The sequence below is a fragment of the Ranitomeya imitator genome, chromosome 5 (assembly GCF_032444005.1).
Source record: "Ranitomeya imitator isolate aRanImi1 chromosome 5, aRanImi1.pri, whole genome shotgun sequence".
NCBI classification, from domain to species: domain Eukaryota; kingdom Metazoa; phylum Chordata; class Amphibia; order Anura; family Dendrobatidae; genus Ranitomeya; species Ranitomeya imitator.
This window is the reverse complement of record NC_091286.1, coordinates 87778007-87804844: the sequence shown is the minus strand read 5'-3', so window position 1 is coordinate 87804844 and position 26838 is coordinate 87778007. Positions and strand designations below refer to the sequence as shown.

The following is a 26838-nucleotide window of genomic DNA, read 5'->3' as shown; positions in this document are numbered from 1 at the left end:
GGACCTAGCTGAGGAACCCCCCTTTGGGGGGTGTCGGCCACGAGCGTCTTGACAGGAGGATGGAGAGGCTGAACCCCCGGCCCACCTGCGCCCGTCAGAAAGGTTAGTTTGGCCGGAGCTCCAACCCCGACCTTTTCTCTCTCTCGTGCCTGTCCTTACAGGGACAGGAAAAACACTGGGGATGTGGGTGGGGAGGGGACTTTTAACCTCTTGTGTATTTCCTGTCCCTATAAGAAAGGAAGGAAGTCCCCCATGGTGCTGTCAGAAGGGACGTCCTGGAAATAAAGGTTTTTTAAAAAAAAAAATGAATACAAATATTTAAAAAAAATATATATAGAAAGTTCAAATCACCCCGTTTCAACCCATTGAAAAAATAATAATAAAAAATACACATTTGATATTGCTGCATTCATAAAAGTCCGACATATCGAAATATTAAATAAGTTAATACAGGCTATTCATTTTGCTTGCCTTGTGTAGCTCTTCATACAGTAGATATATTTAGATAAAAGTATAACTACTTTACCACAATATGTAGAGTGCCATACCTGGCATTTTGTAGTTGCAAATCTGTTGGCAAAATGACCCTGAGTCGAAAGTCCTTTTCCTGTTGGAGGGGAAAAACAAGCTAATAAAATAAGAGAAACGCTAAAAAGAAACAAAAAGAAGCCACTTGTAACTAAATGATCGTAGGCGTTAGTACAAAAGGTGAACAAAACATGATACCGCTTACAAATGTGCATGCATCATAGCCCGTTAGGTCAGGTATAGCTGTCAGTCCAGCAGCACATATAGGAGCTCTAGTCAGAGGAGCCGCACTTTGTTTTCAGGAATAAAGAGCTGCCTCTTACTTTTGTGTAATAGTTACAATGGCAAAAGGATTAATAAACTTCTGAGGTCACGCGGGTTAAAAAACTGCTGCCTCTTAAAGGATCTTGTACTCAGGAGGCACCACTTAGCTGGGTAGGGAAGCTCATGCACACTGCTGTATTACGGCTCTGTACACTATTATTATTACCGTACATACTTGAGTATAAGCCGAGATTTTCAGCCCAAATTTTTGGGCTGAAAGTGCCCCTCTCGGCTTATACTCGAGTCACGGTCGGCGGCAGGGTCGGCGGCTGAGGGGGAGAGGGCGCTGAGGCATACTTACCTAGTCCCGGCGATCCTGACGCTCCCCCTGCCTGTCACACTGTCTTCGGGTGCCGCAGCTCTTCCCCTGTTCAGCGGTCACGTGGGACCGCTCATTAGAGAAAGGAATATGGACTCCTCTCCCATAGGGGTGGAGCCACATATTCATTCCTCTGAGCGGTGCCAGTGACCGCTGACAGGAAGAGCTGCGGCACCCGGAGACAGTGTGACAGGCAGGGGCAGCGTCAGGAGCGCCGGGACTAGGTGAGTATTTTATATTCACCTGTCCACGTTCCACCCGCCGGGCGTCGCTCCATCTTCCCGGCGCCGCTCTGTCTTCCCGGCGTCTCTCCGCTCTGACTGTGCAGGTCAGAGGGCGCGATGACGCATATAGTGTGCGCGCCGCCCTCTGCCTGATCAGTCAGTGCAGAGAGATGCCGGGACGAGACGCCGGGAGCTGCAAGCAAGAGAGGTGAGTATGGCATTTTTTTTTTTATTATTGCAGCAGCAGCAATGGCACAGCTTTATATGGAGCATCTATGGGGCAATAATGAACGGTGCAAGCACTATATGGCACAGCTATGGGACAATAATGAAAGGTGCAGAGCACTATATGGCACAGCTATGGGGCAAGAATGAACGGTGCAGAGCACTATATGGCACAGCTATGGGGCAATAATGAACGGTGCAGAGCACTATATGGCAGCACAGCTATGGGTTAATAATGAATGGTGCAGAGCACTATATGGCACAGCTATGGGGCAATAATGTACGGTGCAGAGCACTATATGGCACAGCTATGGGACAATAATGAACGGTGCAGAGCACTATATGGCACAGCTATGGGGCAATAATGAACGGTGCAGAGCACTATATGGCACAGCTATGGGGCAATAATGAACGGTGCAGAGCACTATATGGCACAGCTATGGGGCAATAATGAATGGTGCAGAGCACTATATGGCACAGCTATGGGGCAATAATGAACGGTGCAGAGCACTATATGGCAGCACAGCTATGGGGCAATAATGAACGGTGCAGGGCACTATATGGCAGCACAGCTATGGGACAATAATGAACGGTGCAGAGCACTATATGGCACACCTTTCTATGGCACAGCTGTGGGACAATAATGAACGGTGCAGAGCACTATATGGCACACCTTTCTATGGTACATCTATGGGGCAATAATGAACGGTGCAGAGCACTATATGGCACACCTTTCTATGGTACATCTATATGGCAATAATGAACGGTGCAGAGCACTATGTGGCACAGCTATGGGGCCATAATGAACGGTATGGAGCATCTATTTTTATTTTTGAAATTCACCGGTAGCTGCTGCATTTTCCACCCTAGGCTTATACTCGAGTCAATAAGTTTTCCCAGTTTTTTGTGGCAAAATTAGGGGGGGTCGGCTTATACTCGGGTCGGCTTATACTCGAGTATATACGGTATTTATTATTATAGCGCCATTTATTCCAAGGCGCTTTACATGTGAGGAAGGGTATACATAATAAAAACAGGTACAATAATCTTGAACAATACAAATCACAACTGGTACAGGAGGAGAGAGGACCCTGCCCGCGAGGGCTCACAATCTACAATGGATGGGTGAGGATACAGTAGGTGAGGATAGAGCTGGTCGTGCAGTGGTTTGGTCGATCGGTGATTATTGCAGGTTGTAGGCTTGCCAGAAGAGGTAGGTCTTCAGGCTCTATTTGAAGGTTTCGATGGTAGGTGAGAGTCTGATATGTTGTTGTAGAGAGTTCAAGAGTAGGGGTGATGCGCGAGAGACATCTTGTATGTGATTGTGGGAAGAGGAGATAAGAGGAATGTAGAGAAGGAGATCTTGTGAGGATCGGAGGTTGCGTAGAGGAAAGTACCGGGAGACGAGGTCACAGATGTATGGAGGAGACAGGTTGTGGATGGCTTTGTATGTCATGGTTAGGCCTTTGTACTGGATTCTCTGGGTAATGGGGAGCCAGTGAAGGGATTGACAGAGGGGAGAGGCCGGAGTTATTAGCAAGGCTGTCGTAAAAGTGTATAGTACCCAGAATATTCTTGTGCTGCACCAGTTCTCTGGAACGAGCTACCCCAATTAGGTTAATTCCCAATGTCCATAATTTTAAAGAGGACATGTTGGCAGGATTATGGACTTTTGGCTACAGACATGGCTGTAATGGCACTTTGAAGTGGGTTAAAATGATACCTTTCTGTAATTAGCTGTTAAACGTTTTATGTTAAAGCACAAGAGCATGAGCAAAAGCGAACAACAGTAGCGGTAATCTACAAATGAACTCTCTGGTAATGTATATATACAGTTGGTACGGAAAGTAGTCACACCCCTTTAATTTTTAATCGCTGCGGAATATGTTGGCGCTATATAAATAAATTATTATTACTATTGCAGCCAATCTGTAAATTTTAAAAAGTTCATTTTTTTCTCATTAATGTACACTCTGCACCCCATCTTGAAAAAAAAAACAAACAGAAATGTAGTAATTTTTGAAAATTTACTAAAAAAGAAAAACAAATAGCACATGGTCATATATACTCAGACTCTTTGTTCAGTATTGAGTAGAAGCCCCCTTTTGAGCTAGTACATCCTTGAGCCTTCTTGGGAATGATGCAACAAGTTTTTCATACCTGGATTTGGGGATCCTATGACATTTTTTCATGCAGATTCTCGCCAGTTCCATCAGGTTGTATGGTGAACGTTGGTGGACAGCCATTTTCAGGTCTCTCCAGAGATGCTCAATTGGGTTTAGGTCAGGGCTCTGGAAGGGCCAGTCAAGAATGGTCAGAGTTGTTCTCAAGCCACTCCGTTATTATCCAGGAAATCTCTGTACTTGGCTGCATTCATGTTTCCTTCAATGACAACCAGTTGTCCTATCCCTGCAGCTGAAAAACACCCCCATAGCATGATGCTGCCACCACCATGTTTCACTGTTGGGATTGTATAGGGCAGGTGATGAGCAGTGCCTGGTTTTCTTCACACATACAGCTTAGAATTATCATCAAAAAGGTCTAACTTCGTCTCATCAGACCAGAGAATCTTTTATTTCTCATAGTCTGGGAGTCCCTCATATGTTTTTTTTTTTTTTAGCAAACTCTATGCAAGCTTTCATATGTCTTGCACTGAGGAGACGCTCCCGTTGGGCTACTCTGCCATAAAGGCCCGACTGGTGGAGGGCTGCAGTGATAGTTGACTTTGTGGAACTTTCTCCCATCTCCCTACTGCATCTCTGGAGCTCAGTCACAGTGATCTTGGGGTTCTTCTTTATCTCTCTCACCAAGGCTCTTCTCCCACAACTGCACAGTTTGGCTGGATGGCCAGGTCTAGGAAGACTTCTAGTGGTCCCAAACTTCTTCCATTTAAGGATTATGGAGGCCTCTGTGCTCTTAGGAACCTTGAGTACTGCAGAAATTCTGTTGTAACATTGGCCAGATCTTTGCCTTGCCACAATTCTGTCTCTGAGCTACTTGGCCAGTTCCTTTGACCTCATGATTATCATTTGGCCTGACATGCACTGTGAGCTGTGAGGTCTAATATAGACAGGTGTGTGCCTTTGCAAATCAAGTCCTATTAGTTTAATTAAACACAGCTGGACCCCAAAGAAGGAGTAGAACCATCTGAAAGAAGATCAAAAGGAAATGAACAGCATGTGACTTAGGCCTCTTTCACATTTTCGTCGGGATGGGCCTGTCGCAATTCGTCAGGCCGACGTACCGACGGACGTGTCGCACAAAAAACGTTACATTGAAGGTTTTTTTGCGACGACGGTCCGCCAATTACCGACGCATCCAGTGCACGATGTATGGAACGTGTATCCATACATTGCGATGCGTCGGTAATACAAGTCTGTGCAAAAAACGCATCCCGCGGACAACTTTGCAAGATGCGTTTTTTGCACAGAACGACGCATTGCAACGTCTTCAAAAAGACGGAAATGTGAAAAAGGCCTTAGGCCTCTTTCACACTTCCATTTTTTACAATCAGTCACAATCCAGCAAAATGTTGAAAAGACGGATCCTGTGCGGATTGTAAAAAAAAAAAAATGCACTGGAGCAGTTTTTTTTTTTACGGTTCTAGTGCATCCTAGAAGGCTCTGTGCATATGTTGTGTATTCGTCTTCGCTGTGGTTTTTCAATACGAAAACGCATACACAACACAACCCATGATAAAAATAATTTTAAAAAAATAAAAAAATCATGATATTCTTACCTTCTGGCGTCCCACGCAGCCCCTGCAGCCTTCCCGATGCTTGCGATGCTCCGTTGCCAGTGATGCATAGCGAGACAATAGCCTGTGATGGCGTAGCGGTCTTGCGAGACCGCTACATCATCGGGTCATTTTGCTATGCATAGCTGGGAACCAGCGAACAGCATCGTGAGGGGAGGGGACGCCGGAAGGTAAGAATATCACGATTTTTAATTTTTTTTAACATTATATCTTTTTACTATTGATGTTGCATAAACAGCATCAATAGTAAAAAGAGAGAGAGGATTTCCCTGACAGGAAATTCTTCCGCGTATGCTCAGTTTTAAAAGACTGCATCCATCGCTGGATTTCTGCTTCTCAGTCAGCGACAGATCCTGCGTCCATAGGCTTCCATTATAGCCAACGACAGACAGAGCAGGATCCGTCGCTGAGCGATTTTCCGACGTACAGAAAAAAAACATTCCTCTGTGCGTTGTCTCCGCTCGACGGACAGCAATTTTACGACGGATCAAGCGCACGACGGATGAAACGTGAGGCCATCCGTCACAATCCGTCGCTAATACAAGTCTATGAAAAAAAAACGGATCCAGCAGCACCATTTGCTGGATCCGTTTTTTTTTTTCACAAAACGACGGATTGTGACGGAAAAAGAAAGACGGAAGTGTGAAAGAGGCCTTAAATATGAGCGTCTGAGCAAAGGGTCTGAATACTTATGACCATGTGATATTTCAGTTTTTCTTTTTTATTAAATTTGCATACATTTCTAAATTTCTGGGGGGGGGGGAGGGGTTTCAGTCAAGATGGGGTGCAGAGTGTACATTAATGTGAAAAAAAACCTTTTTTTAATTTACCAAATGGCTGCAATGAAACAGAGTGAAAACATTAAAGGGGTCTGAATACTTTCCATACCCACTGTATATATAGCAAGGAGTACTGTAAAAATTAACATTTAAGTGAAGCTAGTTAAATACTAAACAGGTACCAGGTGTAGATAAAAACCAACAAACACATATTGTACATACAGCAAAAACAGAAAACGGTATTGCATAAAGTGCCCACGACGATTACAGTGCGGGTAGAATAAATTGGGAAGCTCTCACCCTAATCCTTTACCTATCACCCATGGAACACAGCGCCTGAGGAAGGGGAAAGGTCAGTATGTAGAACTTATCCCCTGCCGTGCCCCGTGAAGGCCTCCAGTCCTAACGAGGGCAGTACCCAAGTGAAGCCCTATTACTGTTAACCCCCAAAACTTTCCCTATGCTTTTCAGCCCTATTACAATGGCCTCATCAGGGGAATATGTGATAACTGGAGTAGATACAAGAGTGATAGAAAGCAGGTGTGTCCAGCGAATGGTGGGGGTAAATAACTTAATAGACACAAGTAAAAAAAATAATCCAAACATTTGGTGTCCAGCACTGTAACCCCACTGGTTCAGAGTCTAGAAACGATCAACGCGTTTTGACTAAGTCTTAGTTATAAGTTTGGGCATAAAAAAAAACTGCAATTGGACTAAGCCATATTAAGGGCATCAGTAATTAAGCTCCAGAGCTGCCAGATAGCCACATTGACAGTTTTTTTTTTTTTTTCGGGGGGGGGGGGGTGTATTCCCTCAGCCAATAGCAGCAGCCATCAGTGGGATGACGCGGTTTGCACCATCGGGGGTGTATCAGAGAACATCTCGCTCCAGCCTATTGGAACAAATACATTAGATTGACGCGATACACGTCACAGGAGTGGCTTCCAATGCTAAAAATGGCATTATGTACCCTGGGGGATATACTTCTACAGACATACTTATGATGCCTGCCCCCAGCCAAGAGATTGGAATAGACTGGCCAGCAAGATGTATATAACACCATAACCTAGGTGATCTCCCACTCAAAGGGCATGAAGTGACCAGCCGGAGTGAGATGATGTATAAACAGTCTTCCTTTCGGTTCAATCAGCATAGAAAACACATAATATGATTTAACAAGGATCCTTCGTTGACCCAGGTAGGGTCACTAATGTTAATAATCAAGGCACTGTACCGAGTAGATACACCTGGTTACCGACATTTATGGTAGGTAGATAAGAATTGTGATGGATCAATTATGACACTGAACCAAGGTGCAGCATAGTGCAATGGAAATATACAGTATCCATGAGAATAAATGGAAAAAAAAGGAGGGTTGGGAATAAAGGGGGTTTTCCGGGGAGATTATAGAAAAACTGAAATTAAGCAGTTCATAGAGGCGGTGAGGACTATATGTTTCTAAACTGTAAATCCATTTCATCTCTCCCTTGGGGGATCTAACTAGGTCAGTGCCTGAGAATTGAGTTGAGATCCTAAAGACAAATCCAATTGGTCTCCAATTCACCTGTGAAATTAACAGGGAGAGAGTCCCATTTCTAGATTTGATGATTGAGAGAACAGAGGGACACCTTAAAACAAGCCTACCTCCACTAATGCTTTCTTGAAGTGAGACAGTCACCATCCGTTCCCACCCAGGAGAGGCATCCTCACAGGGCAATTGAACAAGCTGATCAATTGTGACAGCGGGTCAGAGATAGAGGATATCTTGATTTTGTCTTCCGTCTGCTTACCCCCAAAATACATACAGGGTCTGAGGACAACATAAGAACACCTGATCACTACGATCGATATGGGACAGCACAAAATATAAATATTCTAATTAAGCATTGGGATAGTCTGTTCTTGAGAATGGAAAGGATTTTTAATGACAAGTAACATTTCAAAGTAGTTTATTTTAACAACCTCTTTGCAATTGTAGCCCTTTATCATGATGAGAATAACGCTTTAAGCCAAGGATGTCAAATTCAAGTACACAGATAGTCAAAATTAAAAGCTTGGACAAAGTTGCCGGCCAGCCTTGATATGTTAACAAAAAAGTCTACACTTAAGGAAGTTTTTCCTTATCAAATAAAACAGATAACATTATATAATTCCCAAAGTTATGTAAGAGCATTGAAAAGCATATGACCCAATGGCCTAATTTAAAAACGGTATGTAATAACAAAGGATAAAAAAAAACTTGAATAAAACAGATAATTAAGTATGATGCAAACAAGAGTGCCCCCAAACACCGTAAGATATCCCCACAGTGAATTTCCTCCACAGTACCCTCCACACACACAGTATGCTGACCCTACTGTACCCCCCTCCCTCAATCCCCCCAACAAATAGTGACCTCGTCACAGTTTAATTGTGCAACTGTAATCCCCACACTGCCCTCCATACAGTATAATGGGCACAAAAAGTCCTCCATACAGTGCAATGAGCCCCACATAGCTCTCCATACAGTGTAAAGGGCCCCACATAGCCCTCCATACAGTGTAGTGGGCCTCACATAGCCCTCCATACAGTGTAATGGGCCCCACATACTGCTCCTTACAGTATAAAGGGGCCCTGCATTGCCTTATATAGAGTATAATGGACCAACAGAGTCCTGCATACAGTATAATGGTTCCAATTAATGCTCTTCATACAGTATAATTGGCCCCACATAGTGCTCCATACAGAATAACTGGCCCCCCATAGTGCTCCATACAGTATAACTGGCCCCCATAGTGCTCCATACAGTATAACTGGCCCCCCATAGTGCTCCATACAGTATAATAGGCCCCCATAGTGCTCCATACAGTATAATAGCCCCACATAGTGCTCAACACTGTATAATGGCCCCACAGTGCTCCACACTGCATAATGGCATCACAGAGTGCACCCTACAGTATAATGGCCTCACAATAAAAAAAAAATAAACTACTCTCCTCTGCCCGTTCCCCAAGACTCTTCATATAGCACAGTCCTACCTGTGGGCATGTACGCCATCTCCTCAGCACTACCGCTGCAGTCACGCTCCTCTGCATGCCCGCCATCCCCTCAGAACTAGTGCTACCACCCTCATTTCCTCAGCAAGTGCGTGGCCTGATGAAAAGGAGTGCTATTAGGGGGGGGGTGCATGGGTTGAGAAGAGTGGCGCGCATGCCTGCCCCCTATGGCACGCGTGCCATAGGTTCGACCCCCCTGTTGTATACTTTATATTTACATTACACCTTTGTTCACTGCCATCACAATTCTTATCTACCTGCCATAAATGTCAGTAACCAGGTACATGGACCTGGTAGATATCTATTCATTATTAACATTAGTGATTGACTTGGGTCCTACCCCAATTGTGTGGTGAACGAAGGATCCTCTTTTAATCATATAATGTGTTTTCTATGCTGATTGAACCGAAGACTGTTTATACATAATCTCACTCCGGCTGGTCACTTCATGCCCTGGAGGGGAGTATATTCCTTTGAGTGGGAGATCACTTAGGTTATGGTGTGATATACAACTTTTCTGCCCAAACTTATACCTGCTCCAGTTATCACATATTCCCCTGATGAAGCAACTGTAATGGGGCCAAAATGCATAGGAAAAAGTTTTGGGGTTAACAACTTCACTTGGATACTGACCTTATTAGGACAGGAGACCTTCACAAGGGGCACGACAGGGGATTACAGGTTCTACATACTGACCTTTCCCCTTCCTCCAGCGCGGTGTTCCATTGGTGATTGGTAAAGAATTAGGGTGAGATCTTCCCAGTTTATTCTACCTGCACTGTGATCGCCGTGGGCCCTGTACACAATTCCGTTTTCTGTTTTGGCTGTATGTGCAATATGTGTTGTTTGCTGGTTTTTATCTACACCTGGTACTTAAGGTTACGTTTCATGGTTCTCCTTGCTTTATATAGAACGAAGCACAGGGCAGCAGGACGAGGTCTTCTCCTGCCAGTCTGGTGTATGACTGACTGATAATCACCTGCCTCCTCTGGCAACATCTCACACAGGCGCCGTCACTGTGGGGGGCCGGGAATGTGCAGTAATGTCCAGATGGCACCAATGAACCGATAAATCGATCAGCGCATGTGTCGCCACAGCAATGAGGCTTGTGTGAGATCTCGGCCAGAGGAGGCAGGACACTGACAAACTAATGACCGGTCAGTCACAGACTGGAGGCAGGCGCGCGTACTTTACAGGGTTATTCCAAACCCGTAAGTTACCCCCCCAACTATGGGCGAAAGCAAGTGACCCCTTTCAGGAAATGTTTCCCTCTGCTATTGATAAGAAACTTTGCGTTACTTACCATCCCCGGGTCCTCGTGGAGTCTCCGATCTCAGTTGTTTGGGTGCAATTTTGACATCATGTAATCTGACAACATTCATGTTGCCGCTGAGCTCAGAGATTGGCTGCAGCTAGAGTTGAGCGACCTTGACCTTTTTAGAGTCGAGCCGGGTTTCGCGAAACCCGACTATCTCAAAAGTCGGGTCGAGTGAAATCGGCCGATTATGACGTAAAGTCGGGATCGACCGAAACACGAAACCCAATGCAAGTCAATGGGGCAGCATAGTCGGCAGTGAGTGGGGGCCAGGAAAACACCTAGAGTGCCCATTTTAATGTCAAAACCATCCATTCTTCTTAATGAAGCTTGTCAAGCGTAATTTACCTTATAATAATTGGAAGGCATTTGAAATTGGGGGTCATTTGGCTAAAGTTGTGTGGGGTAGGGCTGGTTCAAGTAATTAGTGGGCCCAGGAAATCTGGACCACGTCACGGCAGTGGAGCAGGGAGAGGTAAGTATTTCAACTTTGCAAGTGCTGTGATCCTGAGCAAGCAGGGGGGGCCCACTTGTTGGCATTGGCACTGGCACAGGGCCCCTCAAAGTACAGCGGTGTGTTTGCACGGCGGGGGCGCCTCCCACCGGCAGCAACACTTTTGCGTACTATGAGAGGCCCTGTGCCAGTGACGTCGCCAACTAGTATTCCTCCCCCCACCTGATGAAGGAACCTGCACTTTCATCTGCACCTTCCTCTTTGTCCCCGTGTAAGGTGGTATGGTATGCGGGAAGAGCAACCTGACTTTCAGCAGGGTCACAATGTTGTTGTGTAGCATGCACGGGGAATGTTGCGTTATGGGTCAATGTACCAGCAGACTCATCTATCACTGGCTGGGCAATGGGCACGATGAAGTGGAAACACAGATATAGGCCCAAAGAAGAAAGTGGGCTAAATGCAGTTCAAAATTGGTAACACAGGAATAACCAGGGGGCATTGCAGTGGAGGACAACTGGAATGAGAGGCTGACACAGAGAGTAGGGCCAAATCAGTAAGTAGTCGAAATGCAGTTCAAAATTGGCAACCGTAGTAAACAGGCGGCACAGCTTTGTTCAGTGGAGGAGAACAGCAAGGAGTGGCAGACACCGATAGTAGGCCCCAACCCAACTAGTAGGCCAAATGCAGTTGTTCCATTTAACCACAATTTAATGAGAGCCTGAAGATAGAAGCTCAGGAAAGGCAACCTGGGGAACACCTTGGAGTGTAACACACCATCTCTCTCCACCCCATACCCATTTTGTAGGCCTAATGCAGTGTACTTTTCTACAACTACTAAACGAGAGTCGGAAGACCGAAGCAATGGCAAGGAAACCTGGGGAACACCTTGGAGTGTAACACACCATCTCTCTCCACCCCATACCCAATTTGTAGGCCTAATGCAGTGTAGTTTCCAAGAACTACTAAACGAGAGCCGGAAGATCGAAGCTCAGGAAAGGCAACCTGGGGAACACCTTGGAGTGTAACACACCCTCTCTCTACACCCCATACCCAATTTGAAGGCCTAATGCAGTGTAGTTTCCAAGAACTACTAAACGAGAGCCGGAAGATCGAAGCTCAGGAAAGGCAACCTGGGGAACACCTTGGAGTGTAACACACCCTCTCGCTACACCCCATACCCAATTTGAAGGCCTAATGCAGCGTAGTTTCCAACAACTACTAAACGAGAGCCGGAAGATCGAAGCTCAGGAAAGGCAACCTGGGGAACACCTTGGAGTGTAACAAACCCTCTCTCTACACCCCATACCCAATTTGTAGGCCTAATGCAGCGTAGTTTCCGACAACTACTAAACGAGAGCATGAAGATCGAAGCTCAGGAAAGGCAACCTGGGGAACACCTTGGAGTGTAACACACCCTCTCTCTACACCCCATACCCAATTTGAAGGCCTAATGCAGTGTAGTTTCCAACAACTACTAAACGAGAGCCGGAAGATCGAAGCTCAGGAAAGGCAACCTGGGGAACACCTTGGAGTGTAACACACCCTCTCTCTCCACCCCATACCCATTTTGTAGGCCTAATGCAGTGTACTTTTCTACAACTACTAAACGAGAGTCGGAAGACCGAAGCAATGGCAAGGAAACCTGGGGAATACCTTGGAGTGTAACACACCCTCTCTCTACACCCCATACCCAATTTGAAGGCCTAATGCAGTGTAGTTTCCAAGAACTACTAAACGAGAGCCGGAAGATCGAAGCTCAGGAAAGGCAACCTGGGGAACACCTTGGAGTGTAACACAACGTCTCTCTACACCACGGAAGGGCTGATTCTTAGGAAGGAAGGCTGTTGGAAATAAGCATTGCGCGTCGGAGGGTGATTATATTCTTATTAGGTATATACTCACCCTCGGACGCGCCCTGCTTCTTTATTTGGAATGAATGTTTATTTGCAATGTGGTGTTGACTTTCTCTATTATTTTGGTAATTAATGATTTTATTATTTTCATTGTTTTGCATCTTCTCGGCAATAATATAAAGAAGACGCGACAGGACAACACTCGGTGGATGCCATATGTGTGTTTTCAATTTAAAAAACCTTTCAGTTAACTACTTGCAGGAGAAAGTAATTGTAGCTGGTGGCCATTTTTAGTACTGTACCAGATTTTAGTTGTGTGTTTGTTTTTAATGTTAAAATGTCTGCATTTGATATCTCTCCAGTATTTTCTTTTTTGTAAGCAAAATACTTATTTTTATATTTTCTGATGTTGGTTCCAGGGGTACACGGGCAGCAGTGCCCTTGTCAGTGTAGTAGTAGTTGAAAGAATGGACCGCAGACAGGCATCGAAGGCCTAAAATAAAAAAATTGGGCTGGCTGTAGGCAATTTTAAATTGGTTCCAGGGGTACACGGGCAGCAGTGGTGTGGTCAGTGGAGGCCTAGTGGAAGGAGTGACCGCAGACAGGCATCGAAGGCCTAAAATAATAACACATGGCTGTAGGCAATTTTAAATTGGTTCCAGGGGTACACGGGCAGCAGTGGTGTGGTCAGTGGAGGCCTAGTGGAAGGAGTGACCGCAGACAGGCATCGAAGGCCTAAAATAATAACACATGGCTGTAGGCAATTTTAAATTGGTTCCAGGGGTACACGGGCAGCAGTGACCTGGTCAGTGTAGTAGTAGTTGAAAGAATGGACCGCAGACAGGCATCGAAGGCCTAAAATAAAAAAATTGGGCTGGCTGTAGGCAATTTTAAATTGGTTCCAGGGGTACACGGGCAGCAGTGGTGTGGTCAGTGGAGGCCTAGTGGAAGGAGTGACCGCAGACAGGCATCGAAGGCCTAAAATAATAACACATGGCTGTAGGCAATTTTAAATTGGTTCCAGGGGTACACGGGCAGCAGTGGTGTGGTCAGTGGAGGCCTAGTGGAAGGAGTGACCGCAGACAGGCATCGAAGGCCTAAAATAATAACACATGGCTGTAGGCAATTTTAAATTGGTTCCAGGGGTACACGGGCAGCAGTGACCTGGTCAGTGTAGTAGTAGTTGAAAGAATGGACCGCAGACAGGCATCGAAGGCCTAAAATAAAAAAATTGGGCTGGCTGTAGGCAATTTTAAATTGGTTCCAGGGGTACACGGGCAGCAGTGATGTGGTCAGTGGAGGCCTAGTGGAAGGAGTGACCGCAGACAGGCATCGAAGGCCTAAAATAATAACACATGGCTGTAGGCAATTTTAAATTGGTTCCAGGGGTACACGGGCAGCAGTGGTGTGGTCAGTGGAGGCCTAGTGGAAGGAGTGACCGCAGACAGGCATCGAAGGCCTAAAATAATAACACATGGCTGTAGGCAATTTTAAATTGGTTCCAGGGGTACACGGGCAGCAGTGGTGTGGTCAGTGGAGGCCTAGTGGAAGGAGTGACCGCAGACAGGCATCGAAGGCCTAAAATAATAACACATGGCTGTAGGCAATTTTAAATTGGTTCCAGGGGTACACGGGCAGCAGTGACCTGGTCAGTGTAGTAGTAGTTGAAAGAATGGACCGCAGACAGGCATCTAAGGCCTAAAATAAAAAAATTGGGCTGGCTGTAGGCAATTTTAAATTGGTTCCAGGGGTACACGGGCAGCAGTGGTGTGGTCAGTGGAGGCCTAGTGGAAGGAGTGACCGCAGACAGGCATCGAAGGCCTAAAATAATAACACATGGCTGTAGGCAATTTTAAATTGGTTCCAGGGGTACACGGGCAGCAGTGGTGTGGTCAGTGGAGGCCTAGTGGAAGGAGTGACCGCAGACAGGCATCGAAGGCCTAAAATAATAACACATGGCTGTAGGCAATTTTAAATTGGTTCCAGGGGTACACGGACAGCAGTGGTGTGGTCAGTGGAGGCCTAGTGGAAGGAGTGACCGCAGACAGGCATCGAAGGCCTAAAATAATAACACATGGCTGTAGGCAATTTTAAATTGGTTCCAGGGGTACACGGGCAGCAGTGGTGTGGTCAGTGGAGGCCTAGTGGAAGGAGTGACCGCAGACAGGCATCGAAGGCCTAAAATAATAACACATGGCTGTAGGCAATTTTAAATTGGTTCCAGGGGTACACGGGCAGCAGTGGTGTGGTCAGTGGAGGCCTAGTGGAAGGAGTGACCACAGACAGGCATCGAAGGCCTAACATAACAAAAATGTCAATACAATGGTATTGTCAGTGGCAGGCATTGAAGGATGTCAGCGCATAGACTAAACATTGGTGGAGCTGTGAGATAATTTTGCAAGTGGTAGAGCACTGTTTGAGCTGGGGTGGGGGGAAACTGTCTTGTGGCCGGCGGTACAGGCCCAGGGCCCCTCATATTACAACGGTGTGTCTGACATTGGGTGCGCACCACCACCGCCAGAGACACTTTATTGTACTAGGAGGGGCCCAGTGGCAGTGCCGTCGACCAAAAGCGGGCTCACCCACCTCTTCAGACAAACTGCACTCTCACGGGTGCTGTCGCCAAGTGTCGATACCACGGCCCCGTGTGGGGAGTTTGGCCATTTAGTGAGGTGTAAACATGTCGTATGCTGGACAATCAGGTGCTGAAAATTACGAGATTGGAAAAGGCATTCAGAATAGTCCACAGGCAAGACCTTTTCATAGGAAAGCTAGGTGTCAGCCGGGCAAGGTGGGGCAAAAGATTTCGAAATCCAGTTGTGGTTCATTTTAATGAAGGTTAGATCATCTACATTTTGGGTAGCCAGACGAGTCCTTTTTTCTGTTAGTATTAAACCTGCAGCACTGAATACTCTTTCTGATAGGACACTAGCTGCCGGGCAAGCAAGCTCCTGCAATGCATATTCTGCCAATTCTGGCCAGGTGTCTAATTTTGATGCCCAGTAATCAAATGGGAATGACGGTTGAGGGAGAACATCGATAAGGGATGAAAAATAGTTTGTAACCATACTGGACAAATGTTGTCTCCTGTCACTTTGAATTGATGCTGCAGTACCTGTCCTGTCTGCGGTCATAGCAAAATCACTCCACAACCTGGTCAGAAAACCCCTCTGGCCAACGCCACTTCTGATTTCTGCCCCTCTAACTCCTCTGGTCTGCTGGCCCCTGCAGCTCGTGTGAGAACGATCACGGGCGCTGTGTGCAGGGAATGCCAGAAGCAAACGGTCAACAAGAGTTGATTGTTTGGTTGCTAATATTAGTTCCAAGTTCTCATGTGGCATTATATTTTGCAATTTGCCTTTATAGCGAGGATCAAGGAGGCAGGCCAACCAGTAATCGTCATCATTCATCATTTTAGTTATGCGTGTGTCCCTTTTGAGGATACGTAAGGCATAATCCGCCATGTGGGCCAAAGTTCCAGTTCTCAAATCTGCGGTTGTGCTTGGTTGAGGGGCAGTTTCAGGCAAATCCACGTCACTTGTGTCCCTCAAAAAACCAGAACCCGGCCTTGCCGCGCCACCAATTTCCAGTGGCCCCGGAAAAGCTTCCTCATTAAAAATATAATCATCCCCATCATCCTCCTCGTCCTCCTCCTCCTCTTCGCCCGCTACCTCGTCCTGTACACTGCCCTGGCCAGACAATGGCTGACTGTCATCAAGGCTTTCCTCTTCCTCAGCTGCAGACGCCTGATCCTTTATGTGCGTCAAACTTTGCATCAGCAGACGCATTAGGGGGATGCTCATGCTTATTATGGCGTTGTCTGCACTAACCAGCCGTGTGCATTCCTCAAAACACTGAAGGACTTGACACATGTCTTGAATCTTCGACCACTGCACACCTGACAACTCCATGTCTGCCATCCTACTGCCTGCCCGTATATGTGTATCCTCCCACAAAAACATAACAGCCCGCCTCTGTTCACACAGTCTCTGAAGCATGTGCAGTGTTGAGTTCCACCTTGTTGCAACGTCTATGATTAGGCGATGCTGGGGAAGGTTCAAAGAACGCTGATAGGTCTGCATACGGCTGGAGTGTACGGGCGAACGGCGGATATGTGAGCAAAGTCCACGCACTTTGAGGAGCAGGTCGGATAACCCAGGATAACTTTTCAGGAAGCACTGCACCACCAGGTTTAAGGTGTGAGCCAGGCAAGGAATGTGTTTCAGTTGGGAAAGGGAGATGGCAGCCATGAAATTCCTTCCGTTATCACTCACTACCTTGCCTGCCTCAAGATCTACAGTGCCCAGCCACGACTGCGTTTCTTTCTGCAAGAACTCGGACAGAACTTCCGCGGTGTGTCTGTTGTCGCCCAAACACTTCATAGCCAATACAGCCTGCTGACGTTTGCCAGTAGCTGCCCCATAATGGGAGACCTGGTGTGCAACAGTGGCAGCTGCGGATGGAGTGGTTGTGCGACTGCGGTCTGTGGACGAGCTCTCGCTTCTGCAGGAGAACGAAGAGGAGGAGGAGGGGGTGCGAATGGCTACAGCCAACTGTTTCCTAGACCGTGGGCTAGGCAGAACTGTCCCAAACTTGCTGTCCCCTGTGGACCCTGCATCCACCACATTTAACCAGTGTGCCGTGATGGACACGTAACGTCCCTGGCCATGCCTACTGGTCCATGCATCTGTTGTCAGGTGCACCTTTGTGCTCACAGATTGCCTGAGTGCATGGACGATGCGCTCTTTAACATGCTGGTGGAGGGCTGGGATGGCTTTTCTGGAAAAAAAGTGTCGACTGGGTAGCTCGTAGCGTGGTACAGCGTAGTCCATCAGGGCTTTGAAAGCTTCGCTTTCAACTAACCGGTAGGGCATCATCTCTAACGAGATTAGTCTAGCTATGTGTGCGTTCAAACCCTGTGTACGCGGATGCGAGGCTAAGTACTTCCTTTTTCTAACCATAGTCTCATGTAGGGTGAGCTGGACTGGAGAGCTGGAGATCGTGGAACTAGCGGGGGTGCCGGTGGACATGGCAGACTGAGAGACGGTGGGAGATGGTATTGTTGCCACCGGTGCCCTAGATGCAGTGTTTCCTACTACGAAACTGGTGATTCCCTGACCCTGACGGCTTTGGCCTGGCAAAGAAACCTGCACAGATACTGCAGGTGGTGCGGAAAATGGTGGCCCTACACTGCCGGAAGGGATGTTGCGTTGCTGACTAGCTTCATTGGCCGAGGGTGCTACAACCTTAAGGGACGTTTGGTAGTTAGTCCAGGCTTGCAAATGCATGGTGGTTAAATGTCTATGCATGCAACTTGTATTGAGACTTTTCAGATTCTGTCCTCTGCTTAAGGTAGTTGAACATTTTTGACAGATGACTTTGCGCTGATCAATTGGATGTTGTTTAAAAAAATGCCAGACTGCACTCTTTCTAGCATCGGATACCTTTTCAGGCATTGCAGACTGAGCTTTAACCGGATGGCCACGCTGTCCTCCAACAGGTTTTAGCTTTGCCACGCGTTTTGGGCAAGATACGGGCCCGGCAGATGGAACCTGTTGCGATGTTGATGCCTGCTGCGGCCCCTCCTCCTCCGCTTCAGAACTGCTGCCGCCTGCACCCTGTTCCCCCAATGGCTGCCAATCGGGGTCAAGAACTGGGTCATCTATTACCTCTTCTTGTAGCTCGTGTGCAACTTCGTCTGTGTCACCGTGGCGGTCGGTGGTATAGCGTTCGTGATGGGGCAACATAGTCTCATCAGGGTCTGATTCTTGATCAGCACCCTGCGATGGCAATGTTGTGGTCTGAGTCAAAGGACCAGGATAGTAGTCTGGCTGTGGCTGTGCATCAGTGCACTCCATGTCAGATTCAACTTGTAATGGGCATGGACTGTTAACTGCTTCACTTTCTAAGCCAGGGACGGTATGTGTAAAGAGCTCCATGGAGTAACCCGTTGTGTCGCCTGCTGCATTCTTCTCTGTTGTTGTTTTTGCTGAAGAGGACAAGGAAGCGACTTGTCCCTGACCGTGAACATCCACTAACGACGCGCTGCTTTGACATTTACCAGTTTCACGAGAGGAGGCAAAAGAGCTAGAGGCTGAGTCAGCAAGATAAGCCAAAACTTGCTCTTGCTGCTCCGGCTTTAAAAGCGGTTTTCCTACTCCCAGAAAAGGGAGCATTCGAGGCCTTGTGTAGCCAGACGACGAACCTGGCTCCACAGCTCCAGACTTAGGTGCAATATTTTTTTTCCCACGACCAGCTGATGCTCCACCACTACCACTACCCTCATTACCAGCTGACAATGAACGCCCCCGGCCACGACCTCTTCCACCAGACTTCCTCATTGTTTTAAAAACGTTAACAAACGAACGGTATTTGTTGCTGTCACACAACTTACACGGTGAGCTATAACTTCAGTATGATTTAGCTACCCCTTTACAGGTGGGTGAGACCACAACGAAAATCAGCCACAATGTTACACACTCTGTTGTTGTTGGCAACAAATGAGATGGCACACACGCAGGACTGTCACTGAAGCGCAAATGTAAATATTTATCTCCCACTGATTTGTGTTTGTTTTTTTTAAAAGGGAGACTTCAGAAAAAAAAAAATTAAAAAAAAATTATTTTTTACAGAAGAATTTATAAAACAAATAAAATGAAATGATTGTTTCAGGGAGAATTTAGGAGAAAAAAAAAGGCTTTGTAGGGCCCACTGAGTGACAGATGACGCACACAGGAGTCAGGAGTGGCACACAAGCCCAGAGGCCAATATTAATCTCCCACCGATTGATTTAGTTATTTTTTTTGGTAGATTTTGGAACCCAAATCAAGCAAAAAAATTAATAGGCTTTCTATGGCCCACAATTGGGGAGAGAGAGAGAGATGGCACACCCAGGAGTCAAGACTGGCACACAAGCAGAAGGGGCAATATGAATCTCCCACAGATTTTTTTTTTTTTTTTTCAGGGAGACTTGAGAGAAAAAAAAATACCAAAAAAATGATTTTTTTCAGGAATAATTTAGAAACCAAAGAAAATAAAATGATTGTTTCAGGGAGAATTTAGAAAACAAATAAAACAAAAAATAGGCTTTCTAGGGCCCACTGAGTGACAGATGACGCACACAGGAGTCAGGAGTGGCACACAAGCCCAGAGGCCAATATTAATCTCCCACTGATTGATTTAGTGATTTTTTTCAGGTAGATTTTGGAACCCAAATCAAGCCAAAAAATTAATAGGCTTTCTATGGCCCACTGAGTGATAGATGGCACACACAGGAGAAAGGAGTGGCACACAAGCCATGAGGCCAATATTAATCTCCCACTGATTGATTTAGTGATTTTTTTCAGGTAGATTTTGGAACCCAAATCAAGCCAAAAAATTAATAGGCTTTCTATGGCCCACTGAGTGATAGATGGCACACACAGGAGTAAGGAGTGGCACACAAGCCCTGAGGCCAATATTTTTCTCCCACTGATTGATTGATTGATTTTTTCAGGTAGAATTAGGAACCCAAATCAACCCAAAAAATAAATAGGCTTTCTATGGCCCACTATTTGTGAGAGAGATGGCACGCTCAGGACTGGCACACAAGCCCAGAGGCCAATATTAATCTCCCACTTTTTTTTTTTTTCCAGGGAAAATTTATAAACCCAATAAAAAAAATAATAAATAGGCTTTCTATGGCCCACTATCTGAGAGAGAGAGATGGCACGCTTAGGACTGGCACACAAGCCCAAAGGCCAATATTAATCTCCCACTGATTGATTTATTGATTTTTTCAGGTAGAATTTAGAACCCAAATCAAGCAAAAAAATTAATAGGCTTTCTATGGCCCACTGAGTGAGAGATGGCACACACAGGAGTCAAGAGTGGCACACAAGCCCTGAGGCCAATATTTTTCTCCCACTGATTGATATTGTGATTTTTTTCTGGTAGATTTTGGAACCCAAATCAAGCAAAAAAATAAATAGGCTTTCTATGGCCCACTGAGTGAGAGATGACACAGACAGGGATGGCACTCTAGCAGAAATGTCAATCTTAATCTCCCACAAAAAAAAAAAAAAAAAAGGAACTGTCCTTCAATTACTATCTCCCTGCAGTAATCTCAGCCAGGTATGGCAGGCAGCAATAAGGAGTGGACTGATGCACAAATTAAATAAAAAGTGTGTACAAACCAAAAAGATAGCTGTGCAGAAAGGAAGGAACAAGAGGATTTGTGCTTTGAAAAAAGCAGTTGGTTTGCACAGCGGCGTACACACAGCAATGCAGCTATCAGGGAGCCTTCTAGGGCAGCCCAATGAGCTACAGCGCTGAGGGGGAAAAAAAAAAAAAAAAAGGAGCTTCCACTGTCCCTGCACACCGAGGGTGGTGTTGGGCAGTGGAAATCGCTACAGCACAAGCGGTTTTGTGGTTAATGGACCCTGCCTAACACTATCCCTGCTTCTGACGAAGCGGCAGCAACCTCTCCCTAAGCTCAGATCAGCAGCAGTAACATGGCGGTCGGCGGGAACTCCCCTTTATAGCCCCTGTGACGCCGCAGACAGCAAGCCAATCACTGCAATGCCCTTCTCTAAGATGGTGGGGACCAGGACCTATGTCATCACGCTGCCCACACTCTGCGTTTACCTTCATTGGCTGAGAAATGGCGCTTTTCGCGTCATTGAAACGCGACTTTGGCGCGAAAGTCGCGTACCGCATGGCCGACCACGCACAGGGGTCGGATCGGGTTTCATGAAACTCGACTTCGCCAAAAGTCGGCGACTTTTGAAAATGTTCGACCCGTTTCGCTCAACCCTAGCTGCAGCGATGTCAAGGTAACTGAACCGCTGCAACCAAACAAGGAGGACCAGGGCAGTGGTGGAGACTCAGCACAGGACTCACGGATGGTAAGTAAAGCAGTTTGTAATTTGTTTTTGTTTGTTTTTTTTACAGTGAAATGTGTATATTAGGAAACGTTTCTGAAAGAGGAGAATTTTTTTAAAGGCGTTGTCCGGCGTTAGGGTACAAGTCTGCGACACGCTATGTAACTGCAGACTGGTGAATCCTCACAGCGAGTGCATTGAGCGGTTTCGGCAGGCGAGTGACTGCAAATATGTGATTTACATACATGTGGTCACATGCAGACTAGACGTGCGCGGCCTCGCACATTGCAACTGTATGGAGACAGGTCAGAAATGTGTAGTCAGAATGTGGCAGGAAGTAAGCAGACTGCACTCGTGGTCACATACCAGCCCACTCCGAGTGCCGGAGAATCCTCACAGTGTGCGCGATGTGCGGTTCACAAGGCTGCAGGCACATAGAGTGACAGAGTGACTACAGACTTGTACCCAAGGCCGGACCACCCCTATTAGGCCCCTTTCACACATCAGTTTTTTGCCATCAGTCACAATCCGTTGGTTCGACGAATCCGTCGCAGATTGTGAAAAACTGATGCAGCGGATCCATTTTTTGGATGGATCTGACTAGCGGATCTGGCTAATTGGATCAGAGCATGCTCAGTTAAAAAAAACGGAACCAGCCTCCAGATTCCGTCATTTGACGCCATAGGCTTCCATTCTAGCAAACCAAGGACCCGTCACTGTCCGTTTTTTCGACGTACACAAAAAATGTTGCTATGTCCATTTTCTCCGGCAGCCGGACAATTTTTGTTGAATCCGGCGAATTACGGATGAAACGTAAGGCCATCCATCACTAACACAAGTCTATGAGAATAAAAAGGGATCCGGCGGCATCAGTCGCTGGATCTTTTTTTTTTTCAAAACTCGACGGATTGCGACTGATGGCAAAAAACTGATGTGTGAAAGGGGCCCAAGGAATAACGTTATTGATATGCACTTTTAATTGGGAGTGGTCCGTTAATAGGGATCACTAAGACTGGGTGAGAAGGATAACACTGAATATCGGGGTACTATACAGAGAACACTGAATATTGGGGTACTATACAGGACACTGAATATCGGGGTACTATACAGAGAACACTGAATATTGGGGTACTATACAGGACACTGAATATTGGGGTACTATACAGGACACTGAATATTGGGGTACTATACAGGACACTGAATATTGGGGTACTATACAGGACACTGAATATTGGGGTACTATACAGGACACTGAATATTGGGGTACTATACAGGACACTGAATATTGGGGTACTATACAGGACACTGAATATTGGGGTACTATACAGGACACTGAATATTGGGGTACTATACAGGACACTGAATATTTGTGGGGTACTACAGGACACTGAATAGTGGGGTACTATATGGAGGACACTGAATATTGGGGTACTATACAGGACACTGAATATTGGGGTACTATACAGGACACTGAATATTGGGATACTATACAGGACACTGACTATTGGGGTACTATACAGGACACTGAATAGTGGGGTACTATATGGAGGACACTGAATATTGGGGTACTATACAGGACACTGAATATTGGGGTACTATACAGGACACTGAATATTGGGGTACTATACAGGACACTGAATATTGGGGTACTATACAGGACACTGAATATTGGGGTACTATACAGGACACTGAATATTGGGGTACTATACAGGACACTGAATATTGGGATACTATACAGGACACTGACTATTGGGGTACTACAGGACACTGAATAGTGGGGTACTATACAGGACACTGAATAGTGGGGTACTATACAGGACACTGAATAGTGGGGTACTATATGGAGGACACTGAATATTGGGGTACTATACAGGACACTGAATATTGGGGTACTATACAGGACACTGAATATTGGGGTACTATACAGGACACTGAATATTGGGGTACTATACAGGACACTGACTATTGGGGTACTACAGGACACTGAATAGTGGGGTACTATATGGAGGACACTGAATATTGGGGTACTATACAGGACACTGAATAGTGGGGTACTATATGGAGGACACTGAATATTGGGGTACTATACAGGACACTGAATATTGGGGTACTATACAGGACACTGAATATTGGGGTACTATACAGGACACTGACTATTGGGATACTATACAGGACACTGAATATTGGGGTACTATACAGGACACTGAATATTGGGGTACTATACAGGACACTGAATATTGGGGTACTATACAGGACACTGAATATTGGGGTATTTATACAGGACACTGAATATTGGGGTACTATACAGGACACTGAATATTTGTGGGGTACTACAGGACACTGAATAGTGGGGTACTATATGGAGGACACTGAATATTGGGGTACTATACAGGACACTGAATATTGGGGTACTATACAGGACACTGAATATTGGGGTACTATACAGGACACTGAATATTGGGGTACTATACAGGACACTGACTATTGGGATACTATACAGGACACTGAATATTGGGGTACTATACAGGACACTGAATATTGGGATACTATACAGGACACTGAATATTGGGGTATTTATACAGGACACTGAATATTGGGGTACTATACAGGACACTGAATATTTGTGGGGTACTACAGGACACTGAATAGTGGGGTACTATATGGAGGACACTGAATATTGGGGTACTATACAGGACACTGAATAGTGGGGTACTATATGGAGGACACTGAATATTGGGGTACTATACAGGACACTGAATAGTGGGGTACTATATGGAGGACACTGAATATTGGGGTACTATACAGGACACTGAATAGTGGGGTACTATACAGGACACTGAATATTGGGGTACTATACAGGACCTGATTGGTAGGATACTATACAGAGAACACTGAATATTGGGGTACTATATGGAGGACACTGAATATTGGTGGTCACCCCCTGATGTAGGGGTGTGGTCAGTAGTTAGGGGCGGGGTTACACAGCTGCCTGTTGCTTTCTAGCCCCCGTATGTTCCTCGCACATGTAGCATTCTATACAGTGCTCTACCTGGGCCGTGATGAAGCCATCATACACTCTCCCGCTCTGATCCTGCGGCAAGAGAAGCGGGCAGTGAGTGAACACGCCGGCCGCCATTCCGTCTGTACCGAGCCCCGGTCACAAGCAGGTGACTGACAGCCGCGCTCTGCCGCCTTCCTCCTCACATCAGGAACACGCTGCACACAGGCTGGGTCATGTGACCGGGAGGGGCGGAGCTTACTGTGCCACGCTGTGAGTGGAGGGGAAGCGGGAATACAAGTGTTCTCCACCAGTCACCTCACGGTGTGAGGGGCCTGCTGCACCGGAGCGGACGGGTCACTCAGGCAGCCGTGACGCGCGGACACCCTCGGCCTAGAGACCGAGGTGCATGAGGCCCAGTTATTACCGCGCTCAGTGTGACCGGCAGCACATTCACTACCACACCGCACAGCTGCTATCTCTGACGTTTTCCCTCACTAATTTCCTTTTCCTACACATTGGACATAGAGGACATATGTTATGTGTAAAACACGATTATTTTCCTTTTGGGGTCTTTTTTTCCTGTGTTATTAGGGGGCCTTCCTTGCACATCTGAGCGCTCGGGTTCACATTGCGTTAGTGCATTCCGTTCAGCGCATACGTTAAACACTGCGTTACCACAAGTTCCGAAAAAGATGGCGTTTATGCGATGATGCTCTATCTGTGCTAGCGGTGACGGACCCGAAAACGCTGCAGACTGTGTCCGAGGGTCCGTCACAGAATGACGGCACATCACTAACGCATGCCGATTATACATGCGTTAACGATGCGCTACATAATGGCAGTTAATGGGTGCGCTAACGCATCCGTTACATAGCGTTAGTGCTGCTATGTAACGGATGCCGTCAGCGCATTGCCATTAACGCAATATGACCCTGTGTCCACACGACGCATCCCGCAACCCTTGTGTAAGCAGGTTACGGGATGCCGTACGGACAAAGGCAGACCAAGGGTCAACAAGGGGATTTATTTAACAAACAGTAACTCCTCGCAGGGAGATATATAGCAACAAGGGTATGAAGTAATTTCCTAACACAGAATATACTAAAAAGGAAAAAATGTAAACTATGCACGTAACACTTTAGGCTCCTGTCACGGATGTGCTCCTGTCCACAACTGGGAGCGTTAGATTATGCCCAAAGGGGGTTTATCACAGTTTTGGGGAGAAAACTTCCCTGACGTTGACGGTGTGCTCCAATGGTCCTGACGATGTCAGTGCTCTCTGGTGGTCCTGACGATGGCGATGTCCTGTTGTGGTCCTGGCGATGGCAGCAGTAGTCTGTGGCTCCAGTACGGGCACTGGCCACAACAGGAAGGAAGGAAGGGGAATAATCTCTCAGCGGTGAGAGCCCTTACACTAGCGGGGCCTATGACACTGCTTATAATGGCCAGCCCGGTCCGCTGCACTGTACTGTTCAGTGCCTGTATCCCATATACAAGCCTTGCCTCTCACGGTCACCCAGGACGGATTTGTTAACGTAGTCGGCATCATCAGCAGTCTCATAAATGTCCGTGATGTAAGCGAGGACAGCGGTGTTAGTGTGGAGGGCGGTATCTCTGGTGTGTCTGTCGGCTCCTGTCAGTGTGTCCTCTTGTCTCCGGCTCCAGTCAGCGTCGCTTCACAAGCTGATCTCCAATGACAGGACTCCCGCCTGAACTGTTTGAATTTCTGCACGCGCATTAACTGCTTAGCCACACACCCTTCTCGAGCACAGAGAACAGTGACACCCCAAGCTCTCCCCCCTGTATCCTAGGTGACAGACCCGATGGATCTGGACCTGTTACGAATGAGGCAAATCTAGTTAGTTTCTCCACCTTACATTTGTACTTGGTGGGAAAAGCTGCAAAAATGTGATATCATGAGGCAGAGTGACTTCTGTCGGTCTCACGCCATCTTTGTCCGACTTGTGAGAAAGTGAAGAGTGGTTGGGTGGGACACGGTGTGATGACCCCCCCCCCCACTTGTCAGATCAGTGACTGACCGCAGCGGTCCTTACACTCACATCTTCCTCCAGTCAGTGACACCGAGCCGTCTGCCACATGTCAGACCCCAACTCACCCCCTCATCAAGACTGGTGTGAACAATGCTGGTTTTGATTAATTGAG

The 26838-nt window shown here is 46.6% G+C and overlaps 1 protein-coding gene across 3 annotated transcripts in view; it reads right to left on the bottom strand.

The window, feature by feature from the left end:
• Nucleotides 1-24905, bottom strand: part of FANCL (FA complementation group L) — a 117822-nt gene extending 92917 nt beyond the window's left edge. The window contains exons 1-3 of one of the 3 annotated variants that reach the window (XM_069768912.1): nucleotides 24724-24889; nucleotides 7801-7966; nucleotides 549-607 (exon numbers count right to left, since the gene is read on the bottom strand). In XM_069768912.1, coding sequence (XP_069625013.1) covers nucleotides 549-607; nucleotides 7801-7837 — 96 coding nt within the window. In that variant the 5' untranslated portion in view covers nucleotides 7838-7966; nucleotides 24724-24889. Of the gene's footprint in view, nucleotides 1-548; nucleotides 608-7800; nucleotides 7967-24723 lie in introns of all 3 variants that reach the window. The other 2 variants (XM_069768911.1, XM_069768913.1) reach the window with 2 other exon arrangements.
• Nucleotides 24906-26838: the final 1933 nt, after the last annotated feature.